The sequence below is a fragment of the Corvus cornix genome, chromosome 2 (assembly GCF_000738735.6).
Source record: "Corvus cornix cornix isolate S_Up_H32 chromosome 2, ASM73873v5, whole genome shotgun sequence".
Lineage (NCBI taxonomy): Eukaryota > Metazoa > Chordata > Aves > Passeriformes > Corvidae > Corvus > Corvus cornix.
In genome coordinates, this window is record NC_046333.1 from 154,166,921 (window position 1) to 154,188,686 (window position 21,766).

Below are 21,766 nucleotides of genomic sequence, written 5' to 3' on the forward strand. Positions count from 1 at the left end.
TCTCAGGGCTGACCAGGCCCAGCTCCCTCAGCCCATCCCTCAGAGATGCTCCAGTCTCTCGTCTCCCCAGCCCTGGTGCTGCCTGTGCGTCCAGAGATGGGAATGGAGCTGGGAAAGGGTCTGGAGCCCCAGGAGAGGCTGAGGGAGCTCGGGGAGCTCAGCCTGGAGAAAAGGAAGCTCAGGGGAGACCTTCTCATTGTCCACAACTCCCTGACAGGAGGGTGGAACCAGGTGGGGGTCAGGCTCTGCTCCCAGGGCACAGGGGACAGGACAAGAGGAAATGGCCTCAAGCTGTGCCAGGGGAGGTTCAGGAGGGATATTGGGAAAATTCCTCCTGGAAAGGGCTGTGCAGCCCTGGGACAGCTGCCCTGGGCAGTGGTGGAGTTCCCATCCCTAGAAGTGTTCAATAAATGTGTGGATTTGACACGTGGGGACCTGGGTTAGAAGTGGCCTTGGTTGTGCTGGGGGAGCAGTTGGATTCCATGGTCTCGCAGGGCTTTCCCAGCCCAAATGATTCCATGGCTGTAAGGACTGGGAAGGAAGGTGGGGAGGGAGGCAGGGGAGGAGGGAGTGTGGCACGGAGGACAAGGTCCACAGGCTCAGTGTTTAATATCCTGGAGGCCTCAGCCCAGCACCTGCCGGTCCCCGGCCCAGGTCTGGGTGCTGCCAGAGCCCAGGGTGGCTTGTGCCCTGTCCTTGGGAGTGTCCCAAATCATGGCACAGTGCAGCAGCCGCAGGGACACCGCGCTGGCACCGACACAGTCGGATGTCACAGCAGCAGCACAGACACAGCCCAGTGACCCGACAGCGGCTGCTCCTGCTCACCTCCATGGAAAGGAGAATTGAGTTTCCAGGATGAGAAGACTCCCGGGAGACACTGTTGTGGCTTTTCAGTAACTAAAGGAGGCTGTAAGAGAGCTGGAGAGGGACCTGGGACAAAGGCCTGGAGTGACAGGACAAGGGGGGATGGCTTCAAATTGGAAGAAAGTAGGTTTAGATGGGATGTTGGAAGGAATTCTTCCCTGTGAGGGTGGGGAGGCCCTGGCAGAGGCTGCCCAGAGAAGCTGTGGCTGCCCCATCCCTGGAAGCCATCCCCAGGTTGGATGGAGCTTGTAGCAATCTGGGATAGTGGAAGGTGTCCCTGCCCATGGCAGGGTGTGGGACGAGAAGGTCCCTTCCCACCCAAACCATTCCATGATTCTGTGACTTCTCTCCCATTAATTTGTCCCATCACTTTCTGAGCCTGTGCAATTCTTCGGGCTCCACAGCAGGTTACGGTGAGGAGTCCCACAGCTCCTCTACACTTGTTCCCAGGTATCAGCTGTACAAGCTCTGGCCAAAAGTCAATTTTCTAGGACATTACCGTTAATTAAGGCAAACAGCCCAAGGCAGCACATTTAAGGAGGGTAAGTTTCCTTCTATTAAACAGCAATAGAATTATTCATCCCTGAACTCCATGGAAGAGTGGCTCGGGGCTGTTCCTCTCCTGGAGCACGGAATGTGGGCTGAGTCAGCTCAGGACACGGGAGGACAGAAGGAGCAGGAGGGAATGGAGGCTCCACTGTGGGTGGACAGACTGGAAGCACAGCACAGCCACGTACACTCTCAGCTCCTGTGAGGATCCATCCCCACAGAGGCTTCATGGAGGGAGGGAAAGCACAGCAAGAGACCAAACCACTCTGGGCTGAGGCTGTTTGTACTCCAGACACCCCCAGAAAAGCAGGGCAGGCTGAGGCATGGAGAGGAAACAGAGATGATGTGTCCCACACCAGTGACACCCAACGCAAGCCTGGCATCCTGGCCATGTGGAAATGTGCTCTCCAGGCAAAACTCAGGCTTGAAAACCTGCAACCCAAATATCGTCCTGCAACGCTTCTGGGGAAAATAGCTGGCATATGCAAGAAAACAGAGGAAGAGAATAAAAATACCACTCACAGCACCACCCATACGGAACAAAGATATGCACTTAAACTTGTGTGAGGAAAATGAGGATGACACACTTCACCAAAATGACCTGAGATAACCCAGACTGGCTCCTCTGTTCCTGAAAGGCGACCAAAGGAAAAGGCACAATGCACTGCAACAACACTGCTCGAGGGAAGCACTTCAAAGCAGCACCTGATGTAGATGGCTGGTGGTAAAAGAAAGAGATCACGGAGGAAATTCCCTCACTGAGATCATAGACGGTAAAAAAACACTTTGAAAAAGAAAGACAAAGATCAGTAGCAAAAGAATTATTCACAAAAGCAACATTCTTGTGCAAGGCAAAAACAAGGAAAAAACTCAAAAGGTTTTACAATTATTTTCTAAAAATATTAAGGAAATAAAGGCCCGTGTCCGGGTCAGGCACGCAGCGCCGCAGCAGCTGCAGGTACGTCAGGTTCTCGTGGGTGTTGGGGTCGAAGAAGCCCTTGGTGTCGTCACCGGGGTCGGACAGGATCTGGCTCATCTCCTGGTCAAAGTAGCCACGCTTGTAGGCCACCTCCACAGGCAGGCGGTGGCTGTGCACGGGGTCGATGATGCCGCCGGTGGCGATCTGGGCCTCGAGCAGGCGGATGCCGTGATCCCTGACGATCAGCTCCTTCTTCATGGCCTGGAACAGGGAGATTTTGTCGCCCGTATAGGGGTCAGAGTAGCCCGTCACGGCCCGCTCGGCCGACAGCAGCTTCTCGTGCAGCTCGCTGCCCACCAGCCCGGAGGACACAGCCTCGTCCACAGAGAGCTTCTGGTTCTTGACTGGGTCGACCAGGAAGCCGGTGGCCGCCTGCGCCTCCAGCAGCACCAGCGCCGTGCCCTGCCTCAGGATGCCCTTCCACATGGCCTGGTAGATGCTCATCTTCTCCATCTTGCCAGGCTCGGCCTTGGAGGGCACCAGCACGCCGGCAATGACGCCCGTGCCGTCCAGGTAGCGCTTGACCGAGGTCATTTGCGTCACCTCCTGCACCGTCTTGGCGCCCTGCACCAGGTCGGCCAGCGTGTCCGTGTCGATGATGCCCGAGTCCAGCAGGTCCGAGGCGCTCACCTGCCTCCTGAGGCCTGTGAATTTCACGCTGCTGCTGCGCTGCGTCGCCTCCTCCATGAGGAGGGTGAGGAGCGTGGCCAGCTCGGCCAGCGCCAGGCTCCCGGCCCGCAACTGCCCCAGCAGCTCCCGACGCTTTGCCTCCAACACAAACTTGGAGAAGAGGAGCTCCCACAGGGACACCTTCCTGCCGTGGAAGCCGCCTGCCGACACCTCGACGGTGTAAGACTTGAGGGATCGCTCCAGCTCCTGCTCTTGCTGTCGCTCCTGGTCCCGCTCTTGCTCCCGCTTCTGTTCCAATTCCTTCTGGGAGTTTGCGGCACTGCCGTTCTGGATGGGTTCTGGCAGAACCTCTCTCTCTGCGGACTTGGGGGCCACGTTGGCACTGTGGCCCTGGGCCTCAGCCCTGGTGATGATGGCCGTGAGGAGGTCGATCATCTCTGCAATGGTGACCGTCCCCGCCTTGTACCGGCGCAGGAGGTCCTGGCGCCGGTGGTCAGGGACGTAGCGGGAGAAGAGGAGCTCCCAGACGCTGACGCTCTGGCCCTGGAAGAGCCCCACCGCCAGGGTGGTGCGGGCGGCCTGCAGGGCTTTGCGGGCATCCTCGGTCAGCTGGTAGAGCACGGAGCCCTTGTCCATCAGCTGCAGCATGAGCAGCCCCGTGTCCGGGTCAGGCACGCAGCGCCGCAGCAGCTGCAGGTACGTCAGGTTCTCGTGGGTGTTGGGGTCGAAGAAGCCCTTGGTGTCGTCACCGGGGTCGGACAGGATCTGGCTCATCTCCTGGTCAAAGTAGCCACGCTTGTAGGCCGCCTCCACGGGCAGGCGGTGGCTGTGCACGGGGTCGATGATGCCGCCGGTGGCGATCTGGGCCTCGAGCAGGCGGATGCCGTGATCCCTGACGATCAGCTCCTTCTTCATGGCCTGGAACAGGGAGATTTTGTCGCCCGTATAGGGGTCAGAGTAGCCCGTCACGGCCCGCTCGGCCGACAGCAGCTTCTCGTGCAGCTCGCTGCCCACCAGCCCGGAGGACACAGCCTCGTCCACAGAGAGCTTCTGGTTCTTGACTGGGTCGACCAGGAAGCCGGTGGCCGCCTGCGCCTCCAGCAGCACCAGCGCCGTGCCCTGCCTCAGGATGCCCTTCCACATGGCCTGGTAGATGCTCATCTTCTCCATCTTGCCAGGCTCGGCCTTGGAGGGCACCAGCACGCCGGCAATGACGCCCGTGCCGTCCAGGTAGCGCTTGACCGAGGTCATTTGCGTCACCTCCTGCACCGTCTTGGCGCCCTGCACCAGGTCGGCCAGCGTGTCCGTGTCGATGATGCCCGAGTCCAGCAGGTCCGAGGCGCTCACCTGCCTCCTGAGGCCTGTGAATTTCACGCTGCTGCTGCGCTGCGTCGCCTCCTCCACGAGGAGGGTGAGGAGCGTGGCCAGCTCGGCCAGCGCCAGGCTCCCGGCCCGCAACTGCCCCAGCAGCTCCCGACGCTTTGCCTCCAACACAAACTTGGAGAAGAGGAGCTCCCACAGGGACACCTTCCTGCCGTGGAAGCCGCCTGCTGACACCTCGACGGTGTAAGACTTGAGGGATCGCTCCAGCTCCTGCTCTTGCTGTCGCTCCTGGTCCCGCTCTTGCTCCCGCTTCTGTTCCAATTCCTTCTGGGAGTTTGCGGCACTGCCGTTCTGGATGGGTTCTGGCAGAACCTCTCTCTCTGCGGACTTGGGGGCCACGTTGGCACTGTGGCCCTGGGCCTCAGCCCTGGTGATGATGGCCGTGAGGAGGTCGATCATCTCTGCAATGGTGACCGTCCCCGCCTTGTACCGGCGCAGGAGGTCCTGGCGCCGGTGGTCAGGGACGTAGCGGGAGAAGAGGAGCTCCCAGACGCTGACGCTCTGGCCCTGGAAGAGCCCCACCGCCAGGGTGGTGCGGGCGGCCTGCAGGGCTTTGCGGGCATCCTCGGTCAGCTGGTAGAGCACGGAGCCCTTGTCCATCAGCTGCAGCATGAGCAGCCCCGTGTCCGGGTCAGGCACGCAGCGCCGCAGCAGCTGCAGGTACGTCAGGTTCTCGTGGGTGTTGGGGTCGAAGAAGCCCTTGGTGTCGTCACCGGGGTCGGACAGGATCTGGCTCATCTCCTGGTCAAAGTAGCCACGCTTGTAGGCCGCCTCCACGGGCAGGCGGTGGCTGTGCACGGGGTCGATGATGCCGCCGGTGGCGATCTGGGCCTCGAGCAGGCGGATGCCGTGATCCCTGACGATCAGCTCCTTCTTCATGGCCTGGAACAGGGAGATTTTGTCGCCCGTATAGGGGTCAGAGTAGCCCGTCACGGCCCGCTCGGCCGACAGCAGCTTCTCGTGCAGCTCGCTGCCCACCAGCCCGGAGGACACAGCCTCGTCCACAGAGAGCTTCTGGTTCTTGACTGGGTCGACCAGGAAGCCGGTGGCCGCCTGCGCCTCCAGCAGCACCAGCGCCGTGCCCTGCCTCAGGATGCCCTTCCACATGGCCTGGTAGATGCTCATCTTCTCCATCTTGCCAGGCTCGGCCTTGGAGGGCACCAGCACGCCGGCAATGACGCCCGTGCCGTCCAGGTAGCGCTTGACCGAGGTCATTTGCGTCACCTCCTGCACCGTCTTGGCGCCCTGCACCAGGTCGGCCAGCGTGTCCGTGTCGATGATGCCCGAGTCCAGCAGGTCCGAGGCGCTCACCTGCCTCCTGAGGCCTGTGAATTTCACGCTGCTGCTGCGCTGCGTCGCCTCCTCCACGAGGAGGGTGAGGAGCGTGGCCAGCTCGGCCAGCGCCAGGCTCCCGGCCCGCAACTGCCCCAGCAGCTCCCGACGCTTTGCCTCCAACACAAACTTGGAGAAGAGGAGCTCCCACAGGGACACCTTCCTGCCGTGGAAGCCTCCTGCCGACACCTCGACGGTGTAAGACTTGAGGGATCGCTCCAGCTCCTGCTCTTGCTGTCGCTCCTGGTCCCGCTCTTGCTCCCGCTTCTGTTCCAATTCCTTCTGGGAGTTTGCGGCACTGCCGTTCTGGATGGGTTCTGGCAGAACCTCTCTCTCTGCGGACTTGGGGGCCACGTTGGCACTGTGGCCCTGGGCCTCAGCCCTGGTGATGATGGCCGTGAGGAGGTCGATCATCTCTGCAATGGTGACCGTCCCCGCCTTGTACCGGCGCAGGAGGTCCTGGCGCCGGTGGTCAGGGACATAGCGGGAGAAGAGGAGCTCCCAGACGCTGACGCTCTGGCCCTGGAAGAGCCCCACCGCCAGGGTGGTGCGGGCGGCCTGCAGGGCTTTGCGGGCATCCTCGGTCAGCTGGTAGAGCACGGAGCCCTTGTCCATCAGCTGCAGCATGAGCAGCCCCGTGTCCGGGTCAGGCACGCAGCGCCGCAGCAGCTGCAGGTACGTCAGGTTCTCGTGGGTGTTGGGGTCGAAGAAGCCCTTGGTGTCGTCACCGGGGTCGGACAGGATCTGGCTCATCTCCTGGTCAAAGTAGCCACGCTTGTAGGCCACCTCCACAGGCAGGCGGTGGCTGTGCACGGGGTCGATGATGCCGCCGGTGGCGATCTGGGCCTCGAGCAGGCGGATGCCGTGATCCCTGACGATCAGCTCCTGCTTCATGGCCTGGAACAGGGACATCTTTTGTCCCGTGTAGGGATGGGTGTAGCCCGTCACAGCTCTCTCGGCACTGATAAGTTTGTTTTGTAGTTCACTGCCCACCAGCCCGGAGGACACAGCCTCGTCCACAGAGAGCTTCTGGTTCTTGACTGGGTCGACCAGGAAGCCGGTGGCTGCCTGCGCCTCCAGCAGCACCAGCGCCGTGCCCTGCCTCAGGATGCCCTTCCACATGGCCTGGTAGATGCTCATCTTCTCCATCTTGCCAGGCTCGGCCTTGGAGGGCACCAGCACGCCGGCAATGCTTCCAGTTCCCTCAAGGTATCTCCTTACACTATCTATTTGTGCTATTTTTTGTGCCGTCTCTTTTCCTTCCTGGAGTTTTTCCATTGTTTCCTCTGTAATTATCTGTGCACTGAGCAGTTCTGATGCTGTAATTTGCTGTCGGATTCCCTGGAACCAGACATCACTTCTGTCCTCTTCTTTTTCTCTAATGATCTTTAGTATTGTCTCAATGAGTCCTTGCACAATATGTTGGGATTCCACTTTGTATTTTTTCACCAGTTCTTTTCTTTTCTCTTCTGTGATGTACTCAGAGCAGAGAAGTTCCCACAGCGATAACACTTGTCCCTTGTATTTTCCCACAGGCACTTGGACCTTTGTACACAACAGGGCATTTTTCGTTTGCTCATCAATGTAGAAATAGTCGCCTTCCTTTTCCAGGACCTGCAGCAGGTACAAGCCGCTCTCCCCGTCTTTGGCACACCTCTGCAGGAGCTGGCTGTAACTGATCTTCTCATGAGTGTTTGGATCTATAAAGCCTTTGCTACCATGATCTGGATCTGAAAGCAGGAGGAACGTGTCCTCATCCAGGTGTCCACGTTTGCAAGCCACCTCCATGGGCAGGCGGTGGCTATGCCTGGGGTCAATGATGCCACCAGTGGCAAGCTGGGCCTCAAGCAGGCGGATGCCGCGATCCCTGGCTATTATCTTCTGTCTCACAGCCTGGAAGAGAGATATTTTATTTCCTGTTTGAGGATCTGTGTATCCTGTCACAGCTTTCTCTGCCGACAGTAGCTGCTCGCGCAGCTCGCTGCCCACTAGCCCGGACGAGACGGCCTCATCCACAGAGAGCTTCTGGTTGTTCCGGGGGTCAATGAGGAAGCCGGTGGCCACCTGTGCCTCCAGCAGCCCCAGTGCGCATTGCTCTGTGAGGAGGCCCTTCTTTAGCGCCTGGTAGATGCTCATGTTCTCTTTCCTCAATGGGAGGAGAACCCCAGCGATGCACCCAGTGCCGTCCAGGTACCTTTGGATGGTGTCCCTCTTTGTGAGGCTGGCAAGTGTGAGACTCCCATCCTGCAGCTGATCCAGAGTTTTCTTGTCAATTATCTCAGAGTTGAACAATTCTGATACCGACACCTCCCCCCGCAGTCCTTTGACCTTGAGGGCTTCTCCTTTTCGCTCTGTGTCCTCAATGATTTTTAAGATGAGGGATATCAGGTCTTCCAGCATTAGGGTTTTGCTTTTGTACTGCATCACCAAGTCTTTCCTTTTCTGCTCTGAGATGTAGTGAGAGCAGAGGACTTCCCAGACAGAAACTGTTTGGTCCTTAAATTTTCCAACTTTCACTTGAAAGAGCTTTGAGCGCAAAGCCTGTTTTGTGGACTCATCAATGTAAAAGTACTTTCCTCTCTCTTTTACAACTTGCAGCATGTACAACCCAGTCTCTGGGTCTTGGACACATCTCTCCAGGAGCTGCATATATGTCAGGTTCTCATGGGTGTTGGGGTCAAAGAAGCCCTTGGTGTCATCACTGGGGTCAGAGAGGATCTGATTCATCTCCTGGTTGAAGTAGCCACGCTTGTAGGCCACCTCCACAGGCACACGGTGGCTGTGCACGGGGTCGATGATGCCACCGGTGGCAATCTGGGCCTCGAGCAGGCGGATGCCGTGGCTCTTCACAATCAGCCCTTGGTTCATGGCTTCAAACAGGGACATTGGGGCTTTGGTGTAGGGGTCAGTGTAGCCCGTCACAGCTCTCTCTGCACAGAGCAGCTTTTCAAAAATCTCCCCTCCGATCAGACCCACCTCTAATGCTTCCTCCACTGAAAACTTCTTGTTTTTCTCGGGGTCGATGATGTAGCCGGTGGCTGCCTGCGCCTCCAGCAGCACCAGGGCGGTCCCTGGCCTCAGGATGCCCTTCCACATGGCCTGGTAGATGCTCATCTTCTCATTGCTTGGCTGTATAAGGACCCCTGCTATGAAATTACTGCCCTCCAGGTACCTGCGGACAGACTCCATTTCAGTGACTTCTTTGACTGTTTTCTTCCCCTGGTTGAGCTCATCGAGGGTTTTTTTGTCTATCAGCTGGGACTGGAAGAGGTCACTGGCGGACACTCTTTTCCGCAGGCCCTTGAAAGCAAATTTCTTGCCTTGTGCCTCAGTCTCTTGGATGATTGTGGTGATGATCGTTGTGATTTCTTGTAGCACTTCAGTCTTCTCATCTTTGTACTTTTGCACCAGCTCTCTTCTCTTGCTGTCTGAGAAGTATTCAGAGTTGAGGAGGTCCCAGACAGACACGGTCTGTCCTTTGAACCGCCCCACATTGACACAAACAGTCACAGATTTCAGCACCTTCATGGTCTGTTCATCCACACAGAACATTGCGTTTTCTGACAGAGGGAGGAGCCACAGACCCGACTCAGCTTCACAAATGCACCGGTCCTTCAGCTGCTGGTAGGTCACGTTCTCCTTGGTGTTTGGGTCAAAAAATATCTTGGTGCTGTCATCCAGCTGAGAGAGGGTTTGGTTCAGGTCCTCGTCATAGAAGCCGTATCTGCAGGCAGCCTGGAGCGGCAGGTGGAGGTGGTGGATGGGATCAACAACCCCTCCCGTGGCCAGCTGGGCCTCCAGCAAGGGCACAGCCTCTGCCAGGGGGATGAGCTCTTTCCTGAGTGCTTGGCACAGGGAGATGGAGCTCCCGGTGTAGGGGTCTGTGTAGCCTGTCACAGCCCTCTCAGCCAGAAGGAGTTTCTCGCTAAGCTCTTCTCCAACAACAGCCGCTCTCACGGCGTCCCTCACGTTGAGCCTCCGGTTTGTTGCAGGGTCAGTCAGGTATCCTGTGGCTGCCTGAGCCTCAAGCAGCCTCAGAGCAACCCCAGGGAGGAGGAGATTGTTTTTCATGGCATCATAGAAGCTCATCTTCTGTTTGGATGCCTCTATGAAGACCCCAGCAATGCTGCCTGTGCCCTGCAAGTACCTCTTTACACTCTCCATTGCAGCCACTTCTTCGGGAGTTCTTACACCCTGAGCCAGTTCTTCAAACGTCCTCTCAGAAATGATGCCCGCGTCCAGCAGCCAGACCACAGGGACACTGCCCCTCAGGCCTTCCAGGGAGATCTGGGTCTTGGCTTTCATCTCCATCTCCCCCACCAGTCTGAGCACAAGAGCGACCAGCTGCTCCAGCGACAGCTCCTCTGACCGAAACTTCTCCATGAAGTTGCTCCTCTGTTCCTCGGTGAAATACCCTGAGTGCACGAGCTGCCAGAGGGAGACTCCTTTTTCCTTCACCATGGTTTCCTTGAAAATCCGTTGGATTTGCTCATCAGTGTAGGCAGGAGCAGCTGTCTGTGCCAGAGGCAGCAAGTGGAAGCCGGAGACATCGTCCTTCTGGCAGCGCTGGATGAGCTCAGCATAGGTCAAGCTCTCTTTGCTGTCTGGGAGGCAGAAGGCTCTGTGGTCATCACTAGGCTTGGAAAGGGCCTTGCTTGTGTCCTCATCCAGGCACCCTCGCTGCTGGGCTGACTTGAGGGGGATGTAGTGGCCACACGTTGGGTCAATGATGCCTCCTGTGGCCATCTGCACCTCCATGAGCTGCATGGCCTGCTTGTCCGCGATCAGGCCCTTTTTCATCGCCTGGAAAAGGGGGATCTTCTTGCCTGTGAAAGGGTCTTTATAGCCTGTCACGGCCCCTTCCGCGTGCTGCAGCTTCTCGTGGACATCTGGCCCAATGACGCCCTCCCTCACAGCCTCATCCACACGGAGCTTCTGGTTGCTCACAGGGTCAATGATGAAGCCCGTGGCAGCCTGGGCCTCCAGCAGGGGCAGGGCTACTCCTGGCACCACGATGTTCTGCTTCATGGCCTCATAAATGCTCATTCTCTGGTTGGATGGCTGGAGCACGATCCCCCCAATGCTGCCCGAGCCATAGAGGTACTTCCTGACAGAGTCCATGTGCAGCACTTGTTCTGGGGTGATGGATCCCTCCAGCACCTGCTCAAACAGGGCCCTGTCAATGATACCAGTTTCCATCAGGTGATAAGCACTCACATTGCCTCTCATGGCCGGGAACTTGATGGAGGCCCATTTCTTCATTTCCTCCTCCAACATGAGTCGGATTTGCTCCAGGCTGAGCTTCCTCAGTTGGAAGTGGTTGAAAATCTCCCGGCGCCTCCCCTCACTGAAGTACTCGGAGTTCAGCAGGTCCCACACAGAGACCTTCTCCCCCTTTAAGCGCCCAAACCTGACGGGCAGCCAGGAGCTCCTGAACAGCTGCCTGGTGGCCTCGTCAATGAACTGCCGCTTCCTGCTGTTCAGAGGGAGGAGGCAGAGCCCGGTGGAGGGCTCGGTGATGCATTTCTCCTTCAGCTGCAGGTACGTCAGGTTCTCGTGGGTGTTGGGGTCGAAGAAGCCCTTGGTGTCATCGCTGGGGTCGGAGAGGATTAAATTCATCTTCTTGTTGAAGTAGCCACGCTTGTAGGCCACCTCTACAGGGATGCGGTGGCTGTTCACGGGGTCGATGATGCCGCCGGTGGCGATCTGGGCCTCAAGCAGGCGGATGCCGTGATCCCTTACGATCAGCTCCTTCTGCATGGCCTGGAACAGGGAGATCTTACCCCCTGAGTAAGGATCTCTGTAGCCAGTGACAGATTTCTCCGCAGCCAGCAGCTTGTCGTAAACGTCCGGGCCAATGACGTTTGCTCGTAAAGCCTCCTCCACAGAATACCTCTTGTTGGCAGCTGGGTCAATGACAAACCCCGTGGCAGCCTGTGCCTCCAGGAGAATCAGAGACGTTCCCGGCCTTAGAAGTCCCTTCCGCTTTGCCTGGTAGATGCTGATCTTCTCCTGGGAGTCGGGGAGCAGCAGCCCACCGATGCTTCCCGTGCCCTGCAGGTACTTCCTGACAGTGTCCATACTGACGACTTCTTTGGCCGATGTTTCTCCCTCCTTGAGTTTCTTAAACAAGTCTTTGTTGATAATTTCTGAGCTCAGGAGCTGGTCAGCCGTCACCTGGTCCCTCAGGCCCTTGAAGGTGACATTAGCAGCCTTTTCCTCAATGGCAGCTCTGAGGGCCTCTCCCAGTCCTTGCAGGGAGAGCATTCCTGCCAGGAACTGCTGAGCGAGCACAGCTCTTTGCTCACCCTGAATGTAGTCGGAGAAGAGCAGTTTCCAGAGAGACACCGACTTGCCCTTGAATTTCCCTGCAGCAATGGGTACCTCTGTGTTTTCCAGAGCCGTCTGGGTCTTGTGGTCAAAGAAGGTGAGTGTTCCCTGGGATCCTTCACGGCTGTCCCCACTGAGTGGCAGCAGCAGGAGCCCTGTGCTGGGATTGGTGACGCAGCGGTGGAGCAGCTCCGTGTAGCTCAGCTTCTCCTCGGAGCCAGGGTCGAAGAACCCCTTCACGTCGTCAGGAGGGCTGGAGAGGAGCTGTCTGGTGGCCTCGTCCAGATACCCCCACTCGCAGGCTGTCTCCATGGGGACACGAAGGTGCCTGCCCGGAGCAATCACACCCCCCGTGGCCACCTGAGCCTCCAGAAGGCACAGGCCATTATCCCTGGGAACAAAGCCCTTCCTGATGGCTTGGAACAGAGAGAGCATTTCCCCGGTGGAGGGGTCTCTGTATCCAGTGATGGTTTTCTCAGCCGAAGACAGTTTCTCATAAAGCTCTGGGCCAATGAGACCAACCCTGACAGCCTCATCCACGAAGTAGCTTTTGTTCTTTAGGGGGTCTGTCAGGCTGCCAGTGGAGGCCTGGACTTGCAGGAGCATGAGAGCGGCACCAGGCACAAGGAGATGCTCCCTCAGTGCCTGGTAAAGGCTTTTCTGCTCCCCAGAAGGCAAGACAACACCAGCCACGCTCCTTGTCCCACGCAGGAAGTGCTGAACAATGTCATTCTCTGCCACCTCCTGGGCAGAGATCCTTCCCTCCTCAAGGCCTCGGAACACATCAGGGCTGATGATGCCAGAGTCCATCAGGTCCCTGCTGCTCACCCTCCCTCCCAGCCCTGGGAATGTGATTTGCAGTGGCAAGAGGAGGAAGCCTGAGGCCGGATCCACAACACACCTCTTCCTAAGCTCCGAGTAAGAGACCTTCTCCATAGTGCTGGGGTCAAGGAACCCTTTGCTGTCCTCATTGCTGGGGTCAGAAATGAGCTGGCTCATCTCTTCATCCAAATATCCCCTCTCACAGGCCACGTCTGCCGGGAGCCGGCTGCCGGTGGCCGGGTTGATGACGCCTCCGGTTGCCATCTGGGCCTGGAGCAGGCGAATGCCCTGCTCCCTCCCCACCAGTTCCTTCTGGATCGCCTGGTAGAGGGGGATTTTCTCTTCTGTGTAGGGGTCCACAAAGCCAGTAGCAGCTCTGTCTGCCGAGAGCAGCCTCTCCTTTAGCTCCAGCCCCACCAGCCCCATCCGCACAGCTTCTGCCACGGAGACACGGCAGTTCCCCACCGGGTCGGAGATGGAGCCCGTGGCTGCCTGGGCCTCAAGGAGGCAGAGGGCTGAATCCAGGCTCAGTAGATGCTCTCTAGTGGCCTCATAAAAGCTCATTATCCTCTTTGAAGCCTCCACGTACACGCCTGCAATGCTGCCAGCTGTCTCCGAGGGTTCCCTGGGCGCATCCGGACCCACCACATCCCTGCCAGCTGCTTTTTGCTGTTTGCACAACATCACGTCCTGGCACAAGTGGTTTGTCCCTGGCATGTCTTCCCCAGGAGAGCTGGGAACAGCGTGGCCATTCACTGCTGGCTTGCTCTCCATCCTCCTGCTGCACACCTTCCACAGCGCTCAGGACTCTGGAGAGAGAGGGGAGAGTGGGAAAGCTCAGTGAGAAATCAACTTCTTTATGCTTTGCGTGTTAAATACAGGGAAGTCAGAAACTTAAATATTCTCAGGCAGGAGGAAGTGACAGCCAAAGGCTGAGCATGTCTAAACCTGATGTGCCATCCTGAGGGATCTGGCCAAACTCAAGGAGTCGCTGGATGAGAAGCTCCACATGCCCTGTCCACGTGCACTGGGACTCCCAAACCCCCTGTGCCCTGGGCTGACCCCCCAGCGTGGGCAGCAGGGAAGGGGAGAATTCTGCCGCTCTGCCCTGCTCAGGTGAGGCCCCACCTGCAGAGCTGCCCCAGCCCTGGAGAACAACAGCAGAAGAACTTGGAGCTGCTGGAGAGAGTCCAAAGGAGGCCACAGAGATGTTCCCAGGGCTGGAGCCCCTCTGCTCTGGAGCCAGGCTGGGAGAGCTGGGGGTGTTCACCTGGAGAAGGGAAGGCTCCAGGGAGAGCTCAGAGCCCCTTCCAGGGCCTAAAGGGGCTCCAGGAGAGCTGGAGAGGGACTTGGGGACAAGGACATGGAGGGTCAGGCAAGGCCAAATGGCTCTCCACTGCCAGAGAACAGGGTTAGGTGGATATTGGGAAGAAATCCTTCCCTGTGAGGCTGGGGAGACCCTGGCACCGGTTTCCCAGAAAAGCTATGGCTGCCCCATCCCTGGAAATTTTCCAGGGCAGGTTGGACGGGGCTTGGAGCAACCTGGGATAGTGGAAGGTGTCCCTGCCCATGTCACAGGGTGGGACCAGATGGGCTTTAAGGTCCCTCTCCGCCCAAACCATTCCATGATTCTGTGATTCTAGGGTTGCTGCCATGCAGGTCCGTGTGCTCCCATCACGGGTGCCACATGAGCCTCCCTCTCCTTCCACTGTGCCCCACTTCTCACCCTGTCCAAGCAATGCAAGGAAGGCAGAGGCTCCATCTCAGTGAGCAGTGGCCACCAGGCAAAGAGCCCCCATGGCTACCTTAGGGTGAGATTACACCTAATCCAAACCTGCCCTCCTGCTTGCAGAGCTGCGGGATGTGCTTGACTGAAACAGTTCATGTCTCAAGCACTGAGATAAAGTTTTGCTCATAAAACTGAATAAAGGAGCCGTCGAAGCCCACCCCTCCCTAAAGAATGCCTGGCTGGAACTTTGGACTGAAAATCAGACTGCTGAGATTAGATAAGGGAACCCATTCTTCAGGGGAGAAGTAAACAAGTAAACAAGGAAAAGAATGCAAGCCTAACCCAGCAGCCGTGCTAAGAATCATCTCTGGCTTGCTTTGGGGTGGGGGAGGCTGTAGCCCACAGACTCATTTGCTGGGAGCAGGTTTGCACAGATCTGCCCCCCAGCCGAGGTGGGGGGAGGAAGTTTCGCTGTGTGGTAACCTCTGCTCAGGGGCAGTGAACCCATCCTCCCTCACTCAAACCGGCCTGGCTGTGGAGCCCCCAGCCCCGGGGAGGCCACACCCACGGTACAGTCAAGTGAGGAGCACCGGAGGCAGTGCCTTAATCCATCAAAGACCCCCCGAAGTGCCGCCCAGAGCCATTCCTGAGGCCTTGCACCACAGGGCTGCGCGTGATACGACAAACCCGGAGTCTGTTGTAAGAGACAGCAGCAAATCCTGCCCCCACATCCAGGGAGATGCCTGGGGTTTCCTACCTGGCCTGAGCTATATTAACCCATCGGATTCTTTGCTTTTTGGGGGGACCTTCACCACCGAGAAGACCAGCTGGAGAGGATCAACAGAACATCGCTGGGATCCACGGAGTGGTGATATTTTCTTTATTCTGTCTCTGTCACTCTATTTCTGTCTCCACGCCCTACTTTCTATTTCTCTTTCTATGTCTCTCATGTTTACTATCAAATAAAACCCATGCTATTGACTTCGGCATATGATCTCGTTTGCACCTTAATTCGGGCAGAGGCATTCCTGATAACTTTAATAACTGGATCCTGACAGCTTGGATCTGCCACAGCCGCGGCACTGGGCCATGAACACCGGGAGGTTGGAAGGTGCTTGTGGTCAAGCACGGGTGTGCCGAGCTCTGGGAGCTGCGGTCAGCCACCGCCTCCGGGCTGTGGCCGCGGCACACGGCGGCAGAGGAGCCTCCCTGCCCGCAGACTCCACAGCGTCTGTGCCAGCACCCTTCAGGAGGCCGTCCTGCAGCAGGGGCTTGGAGCAGGTTTGAGGAGCGAGGGGGCAGGTCCGATGGCTCATTCCCTCGTGAACGCCGTCCCCCAAGGCAGAGCCCCAGCTCCGGTGCCGAGCGGGGTCTGTCAGGGCCGGACGAAGTGCTGTGGAGGACCAAGGAGACGCGCCTGCCCAAGCTCCTGCAGCCCAGCACGGGGGTCACGGTGCTGCCCACCGGCATCTCTGGACCCGGCTGCAAGGACACAGCCCGGGCAGGGCTGCCTCGAGGTATTCACCACACAGAGCCCCAGGAAGAGCTGGTGCCACACTGACCTTCCCGCAGAGGTCACATCGAGTGGGGACACTGTGGAGCAGCTCTGTCTCATTGCCTGGAGTTCACAGACCCAGGTCCTCCCCGGCTTCACCCATGTAAACAAGTGCGTGGAGCAAAGAGCACCATGACGGTGCCGGCGAGTGCTGTGCCCGGGCCCTGCCCACCCCAGGAGCAGCCTCTCCAACGGGGTTCCGTGCGCCCGGCTTCATCCCCATATGTCCCTCCAGCTCATTCCGTGCCCCGCGGCCACGCCAGCACCTTTTCCTTACTCTTGCTCCTCTGTCCTAGCCGTGCTCTGGGCTCGCTGCCCGGCCCAGGGAAAGGTCTCAACAGGAGCCGGCTCCCTCCACCCGGTGATGTCAGTGCGGCTCGGATCTGCCCAGGCAATGCTGTTTGTGTTTGCAAGGATCAGGATTGCGCCCGGCTCCGGCGCCAAGAGGTGGGGACGGGCGGGAGGCCCCGGGGCTGCGCCTGCCTCCGGGAAGGACTGGGAGAGGGGAGGAGGACTCGGGGGTCTCTGCCTGGGGGGAAGGGGGGTCCTGGGGGGGAGGGCAAGGGGTCCGGCTGCTGGCTGAGAGCCGGGGCAGTTGCTCGGTCCTGCGCCGTGGGCTGGCAGCAAGGGGCTTCCCTGCCTCACAGGGCTGTCCCTGCTGTCCCACGGGCTCACACCGGCTGCCCACGCCCACGTGGGCCGGTGATGGGCATCCCTGTGCCATGCGCATGCAAAACACCTGCGGGGCTGGCAGCACCTCCCAGCACCTCTGCCCGCCCCACTCCTGGGGCCGGGAAAGCTGTTTCTGGGCTTGCAGCCCTTTCCCGGCAAGAGGTGCCGGGCTGGATGGCACCGGCTGTGCTGCACGTGGAAGGAGCTGGGCTCAGCCCAGCCGTGACGTGGGCACAGCAGCGGTGGCAGCGCCGGTGTGGCCCCGGTGTGGCCCCGGTGTCTGGAGAGCCCCAGGCAGGTCCCTGCATGTCCCAGAGCTGAGACGGCCGCGGACACCAGCACCAGTGTGGTTCCAGTATCCGGACAGCCCCAGGCAGGTCCCCACATGTTTCCGGAGCCAAACTGGCCACTGGCCCCGCAGTGCAGATGGAATGTTGGCATTACCACCCAGAACTGTGGCAGCTTGCAAGCCTGGAGGTCTGGGGAATCAAAGGGCCGAGGTGTTGCCCCCTGCCCCTCCCCGGGCAGGGGGAGGCGGAGTGGGAGCGGCAGGGGAAGGGCTCTGCTCCCTTTCGTCAGAAGGCATCAGCCCCATCGGAAACTTTGAGTAACCGACTTTGCCGACGAAGGCAGGGAGATTCCTGGCAGAGGTGTTGGCACCTGCCACCCTGCCCGGGGCCACGGTCTCTCCCCGACGCGGGCAGCACTCCCTGGCAGCCGCAACCACTGTTCCGTGGCTTTCACTCCCGGCTGCGTCAGGGAAGTCGCTGGCACCAGTATGAGCCGCGGCCTCCGCGCACCCACCGCCACCCGCGGGAGTCCCCTTGCAAGGCCCTTCCTCGCACACTCGGCGGTGCCGCTGCCCCACGTCCCGCGGGACAATCCGCACGTCTGCACGCTCAGGGAGCACCCGGAGACCGGCACCGGCTGGGGAGGGAGAGGCTGCCGGGGGCCCTGGGGAGGGACCGGGAGAAGGGACAGGTTTTACTGGCAGAGTGGGGGGACATGGTGTCGGGAGAGGGTGGCGGAGGAGTTGTCTGCTGGGGCAGGGACTGCAGAGCGCTGGGAGAGGCTGGGGCTGGGGGTGGGAGCTTGGCGGGGCCGGGGAGAGTCTGCAGGGTGGTGTCTCGTGGGACAGGCTGAGGCCGGCAGTGTTTCGGGGGAGGGAGAGCAGCAGGGAAGTTTTCTGGGGCAGTGGCGGAGGGTGATGGGAACAGGGAGGGAGCTGGGCCGCGCTTTGGGGGGCCCTGCTCTGAGCGGGCTGGGGGCAGCTCAGCACCCCTTCCCGGGCAGTGCTGCGGGGTCCGCAGCGCCGGGGTCCTGCCCGGTGCCCGAATGCGGCTGCTGTAGCATGAAGTCGCACCCTGTCCATAGGGACGACCCCACCGCACCGTGGACCCGCCTCACCGGCTACTGTGGGAGGCTGCTGCCAGTCCACCACCTGCCCTGCCCCACTACCTGCCCCTTCCTCAGCACCCACCGAGCCCACCTGCGTCGTCGGAGCCTCGAGGCATCACGGGCTTTTCCCGGGAGCCCGTCTTGCCCGGGCAGCCATCACCTCCTGTCCTGCTCCTGGGAAGTGCCGGGGTCAGGGACCGCCATCCTCCCCCTGTGCCGCAGGACGGCCGGCAGTGCCCAGGGTGCCACAGCCCCGTGCGGCTGCTGCCCTACGCCCACGGTCCCACCCCGGCACCGGCAGTGCTGCTGCATTCCTCCCATACCGGGGATCGAGGGAGCGCTTCTATCCCCTGCAGCCCCCGGCACGGGGGGCCCGTGGTGCCCAGCCAGGGTCCGCTCCGCCCGAGCTCTCCTACCTGTGCACGGCGGTCACACAACGGGCTCCTCTGGCAGGTGCCCGGAGTTCCACTGCTGCTTCCTGGCCGGGACCAGAGCACGTTTAAAACCTGGCCCTTCCCCGCCCCTGGGGATGACACAGCAGCCCAGCCCTCCCAGAAACTCTCGGGCCAGCCCTCCCCACAGCTCCCTCTGGGAGCTGGGGTCCCTCCTTGCAGGGGTTCACTGGTCCCAAAAGGGCTGAGGTGCAGAAGGTGGCCCTGTTCCGGTGGGCTGTGCCCTCCACAGAGGAGGTGAGAGTGAAGAGCAGAGACCTTCCTCCCCAGGGTCAGCACTGCCTTCATCCCCAGCAGCTCCTCATCCTTCTCTCCATCACCCCCCCAAACCCCCCCACTGCCAGCAGTGCCCCTGTGCCTCGTTGAATTGGCCAGGCTGCACCTGCAGGGCTGACAGACCCCCAGTGTAGGCCTAAACCCAGCACCACGGCAGCTGGGGTAGAGGAGGGATCCTTCCCTGCTCCCCCCAGTCTTGCCCACACCCCTGGATGTGCATGAAGCCTGAATTGCCCAAAACATGCCCAAACCATCCTGTTGCTGCTTGAGTCACCCAAACACCCCTGCCCTGCCTCTGTTACCAGCTCCACACCCTCTCTCCAGACCCTGCAGCCAGCTCCACATCCTGCTCCTGCTCCCCTCTGAGCACCCTGAGCCCTCTCCCCAGTGCCACAGGTACTTGGTGGGCCCTGTGAGAGCAGCGGGTACCACACAGGGTAAAGAGGCCTTTGGGGCCACTGGGGCAGGGGGGTCATGCCACAGCCTCTTCCAGTCCCACCCTGCAGGGCGAGGTGCTGCGGGAGGGATGCAGCACTTGGGCAAGATGTTTATGGTGTGTGGGAGTGTGTTATCTGGAGAAGTGCCGGTATCCAGGCACGGGGCTGGCTGGGCGAGCCCACGATGCCGCACGATGCGGTCCAGTGGGCACGGAGCCCTGGTGCCCGCTGTGGGTGCAGCCAGTCCTGGCAGTGGTGGTGCACTCCAGGTGGAGGGGCATTCCCATTGGAATGGCACTGCCAAACACCTGGGCAGGGTGGCCCCTGTGTGCCCCCTGCTTCGGCAGTGCCAAGCTGGTGGTTCAGGAGGGCGAAGGAACCTGAGCAGGGTCACCTGGAGCACCCAGAGCTGCCGAATCAAGAGAGGCACTGGCTGGCACAATGCCCTGGACTTGTGGGGTGATGTCTGAACAGGGGCAGCACCAGCAGGGCCGGTGAGAGCGGCAGGGACTGCGTCCTTCCTGGCGGGGCCGGTGGCTGCCACCGTGCTCATCCCTGCTCCTATGGGCCATGGAGGGGCAGCTGTGTCCCAGAAACTGGCACAAGTTTCTGACGGCTGCCCAGGCGTTGGCGGAGGTGCTGCTCATGAGAGGTGCTGAGGAGCTTTAATCCATCGGCAAACAGCGCTTAAGTGTTCGCCGCCACCACAGAGGGCTCGGCACGGGCACCACGGAACTTCTGCTGCCGAGGCGCTGAGCCGCTCATCTCCAGCAGGGCGGGGACCAGCGGAGCCTCTCTGCAGCTGCCCTGCGGCCCTGTGACCCATGCTGGGCGTCCAGCCAGCCCCGGGGCTGCAGCGGGACCAGGCATGGACATGGTGGCCAGTGACCGGCAAGATGGGCACGGCTGATGGGGGCATGGCCTCTCTGCCGGGCTGAAGGGACAGGCAGGAGGAGACCTCAGGTGCCTATTGGGGCAGCACAGCTTTGCACACAGGACCCAGTGCACTGTGCTGGGCCATACTGGGTTGTGCTGGGCCATACTGGGCCATGCTGAGCCCTGCAACACTCCCCCAGCCAGTGCAGGGTGACTGTTGTTGCCCGTGGCGGCGGGAAAGGGCTGTGGTGTTAATGAGCCGTAATGAGCAGCTGCGATGTGGGCAAATCCAACCAAAGCACGCACAGCTTCATCAAAGCTCCTCGGCTGCCGACAAGGACGAGGAGCGACCAGCCTGGGCACCTCTTCCCTGCCTGTGGGCAGCCACAGCTCCCGGAGCCTCGGTGACACCCCTGCCATGCCAGCCAAGCTGTGGGGCCACAGGGACAATGGCTGTGGGGAGGGGGGAGCCCAGAGGCGCTGGGATGTGGTCACTCTGTGTTGGAGGAGTTGTCCTACAGTGGAAACCCCCCGTGCTGGGTTGGTGGCCAACTGAGCCGGGTGTCACGGGTGCGCTGGCAGAGTTGCCATGCCCAGCTGCCAGCAGGGGCTGTGGGGAAGGCGCTGGGTCTGAGCAGGAGTGGCGGGAGCTTGGGCGGAGCTGGCAGAGCCAGTGAGGGGTCCCAATAGCAGCCACTCCACCCACCACAAACTGCTGCCACTGGCCGAGCTCCCATACGCAGGGACATCCCATCCAATGCCCCCAGCGCAGCCCCTGGTGCTCGCTGCATCACCAGGCAGCACGAGTCCCCTATGCCATGTCTGTGTGTCCCAGCTGCTGTCAGCCCAGGCTCACGGACAGCCCAAGGACCAGCAGCAAAGTGCACAGGCCCCAGCTCTGGGGGGGGTCAGTGTGCTGCTGGTGGCACCGGCGGAGTGGCGGTGGCAGCACAAGGAGGATGGGCCGGCTTGGGTGTGAGTCGCCACACTCCCCATCCCTCGGGGCAGATGCTGGGGAAGGGCAGAGGCAGAGCAGGAGCACAGCCGTCACTGGGGCTGGGGTCAGACGCTGAGCTCAGCACCGGGAGGTGCCCGCTGGGGCTTCGATGCCCAGCACTGGTGCCCACAACCTCACGTACAAGTGAGCTCAGATGCTCACACACATTTGCCGTGCAAGTGGCTCCACACACTCACACGCATGTGCTCGGACACAAGCTGGCCCCAGCTGAGATCAGAGATGGTGTTGATGCCAAGCCACACAGCCCTGGGGCCTCCAGCCCTGCCAGCCTCCATTGCCAACACGCCATTGCCTCCAGCCCCACCACCGTCCCGGCCCTGTGCCTGGATAGTGGTTTCCATAGGGCAGGATGGGGCCTGGAGGGCTCCAGCCTGTAGCTCTCATTCCTTCCCTAGCCACACTAGCCCAAGGCACCGGGCAAAGGCTTCACCCAGGATGTGGGTGGGTGCAAGCTGCAGGCAGGA

At 60.2% G+C, this 21,766-nt stretch overlaps 1 protein-coding gene across 1 annotated transcript in view; it reads right to left on the reverse strand.

Annotated features, from left to right (window-relative positions):
- The window catches only part of EPPK1 (epiplakin 1), a 31,987-nt gene extending 13,250 nt beyond the window's left edge, over window positions 1-18,737 (reverse strand). The window contains exons 1-2 of the mRNA XM_039548844.1: window positions 18,660-18,737; window positions 2,342-13,698 (exon numbers count right to left, since the gene is read on the reverse strand). Of these exons, the coding sequence (XP_039404778.1) occupies window positions 2,342-13,663 (11,322 nt within the window). The 5' untranslated portion in view covers window positions 13,664-13,698; window positions 18,660-18,737. The remainder of the gene's footprint in view (window positions 1-2,341; window positions 13,699-18,659) is intronic.
- Window positions 18,738-21,766: the final 3,029 nt, after the last annotated feature.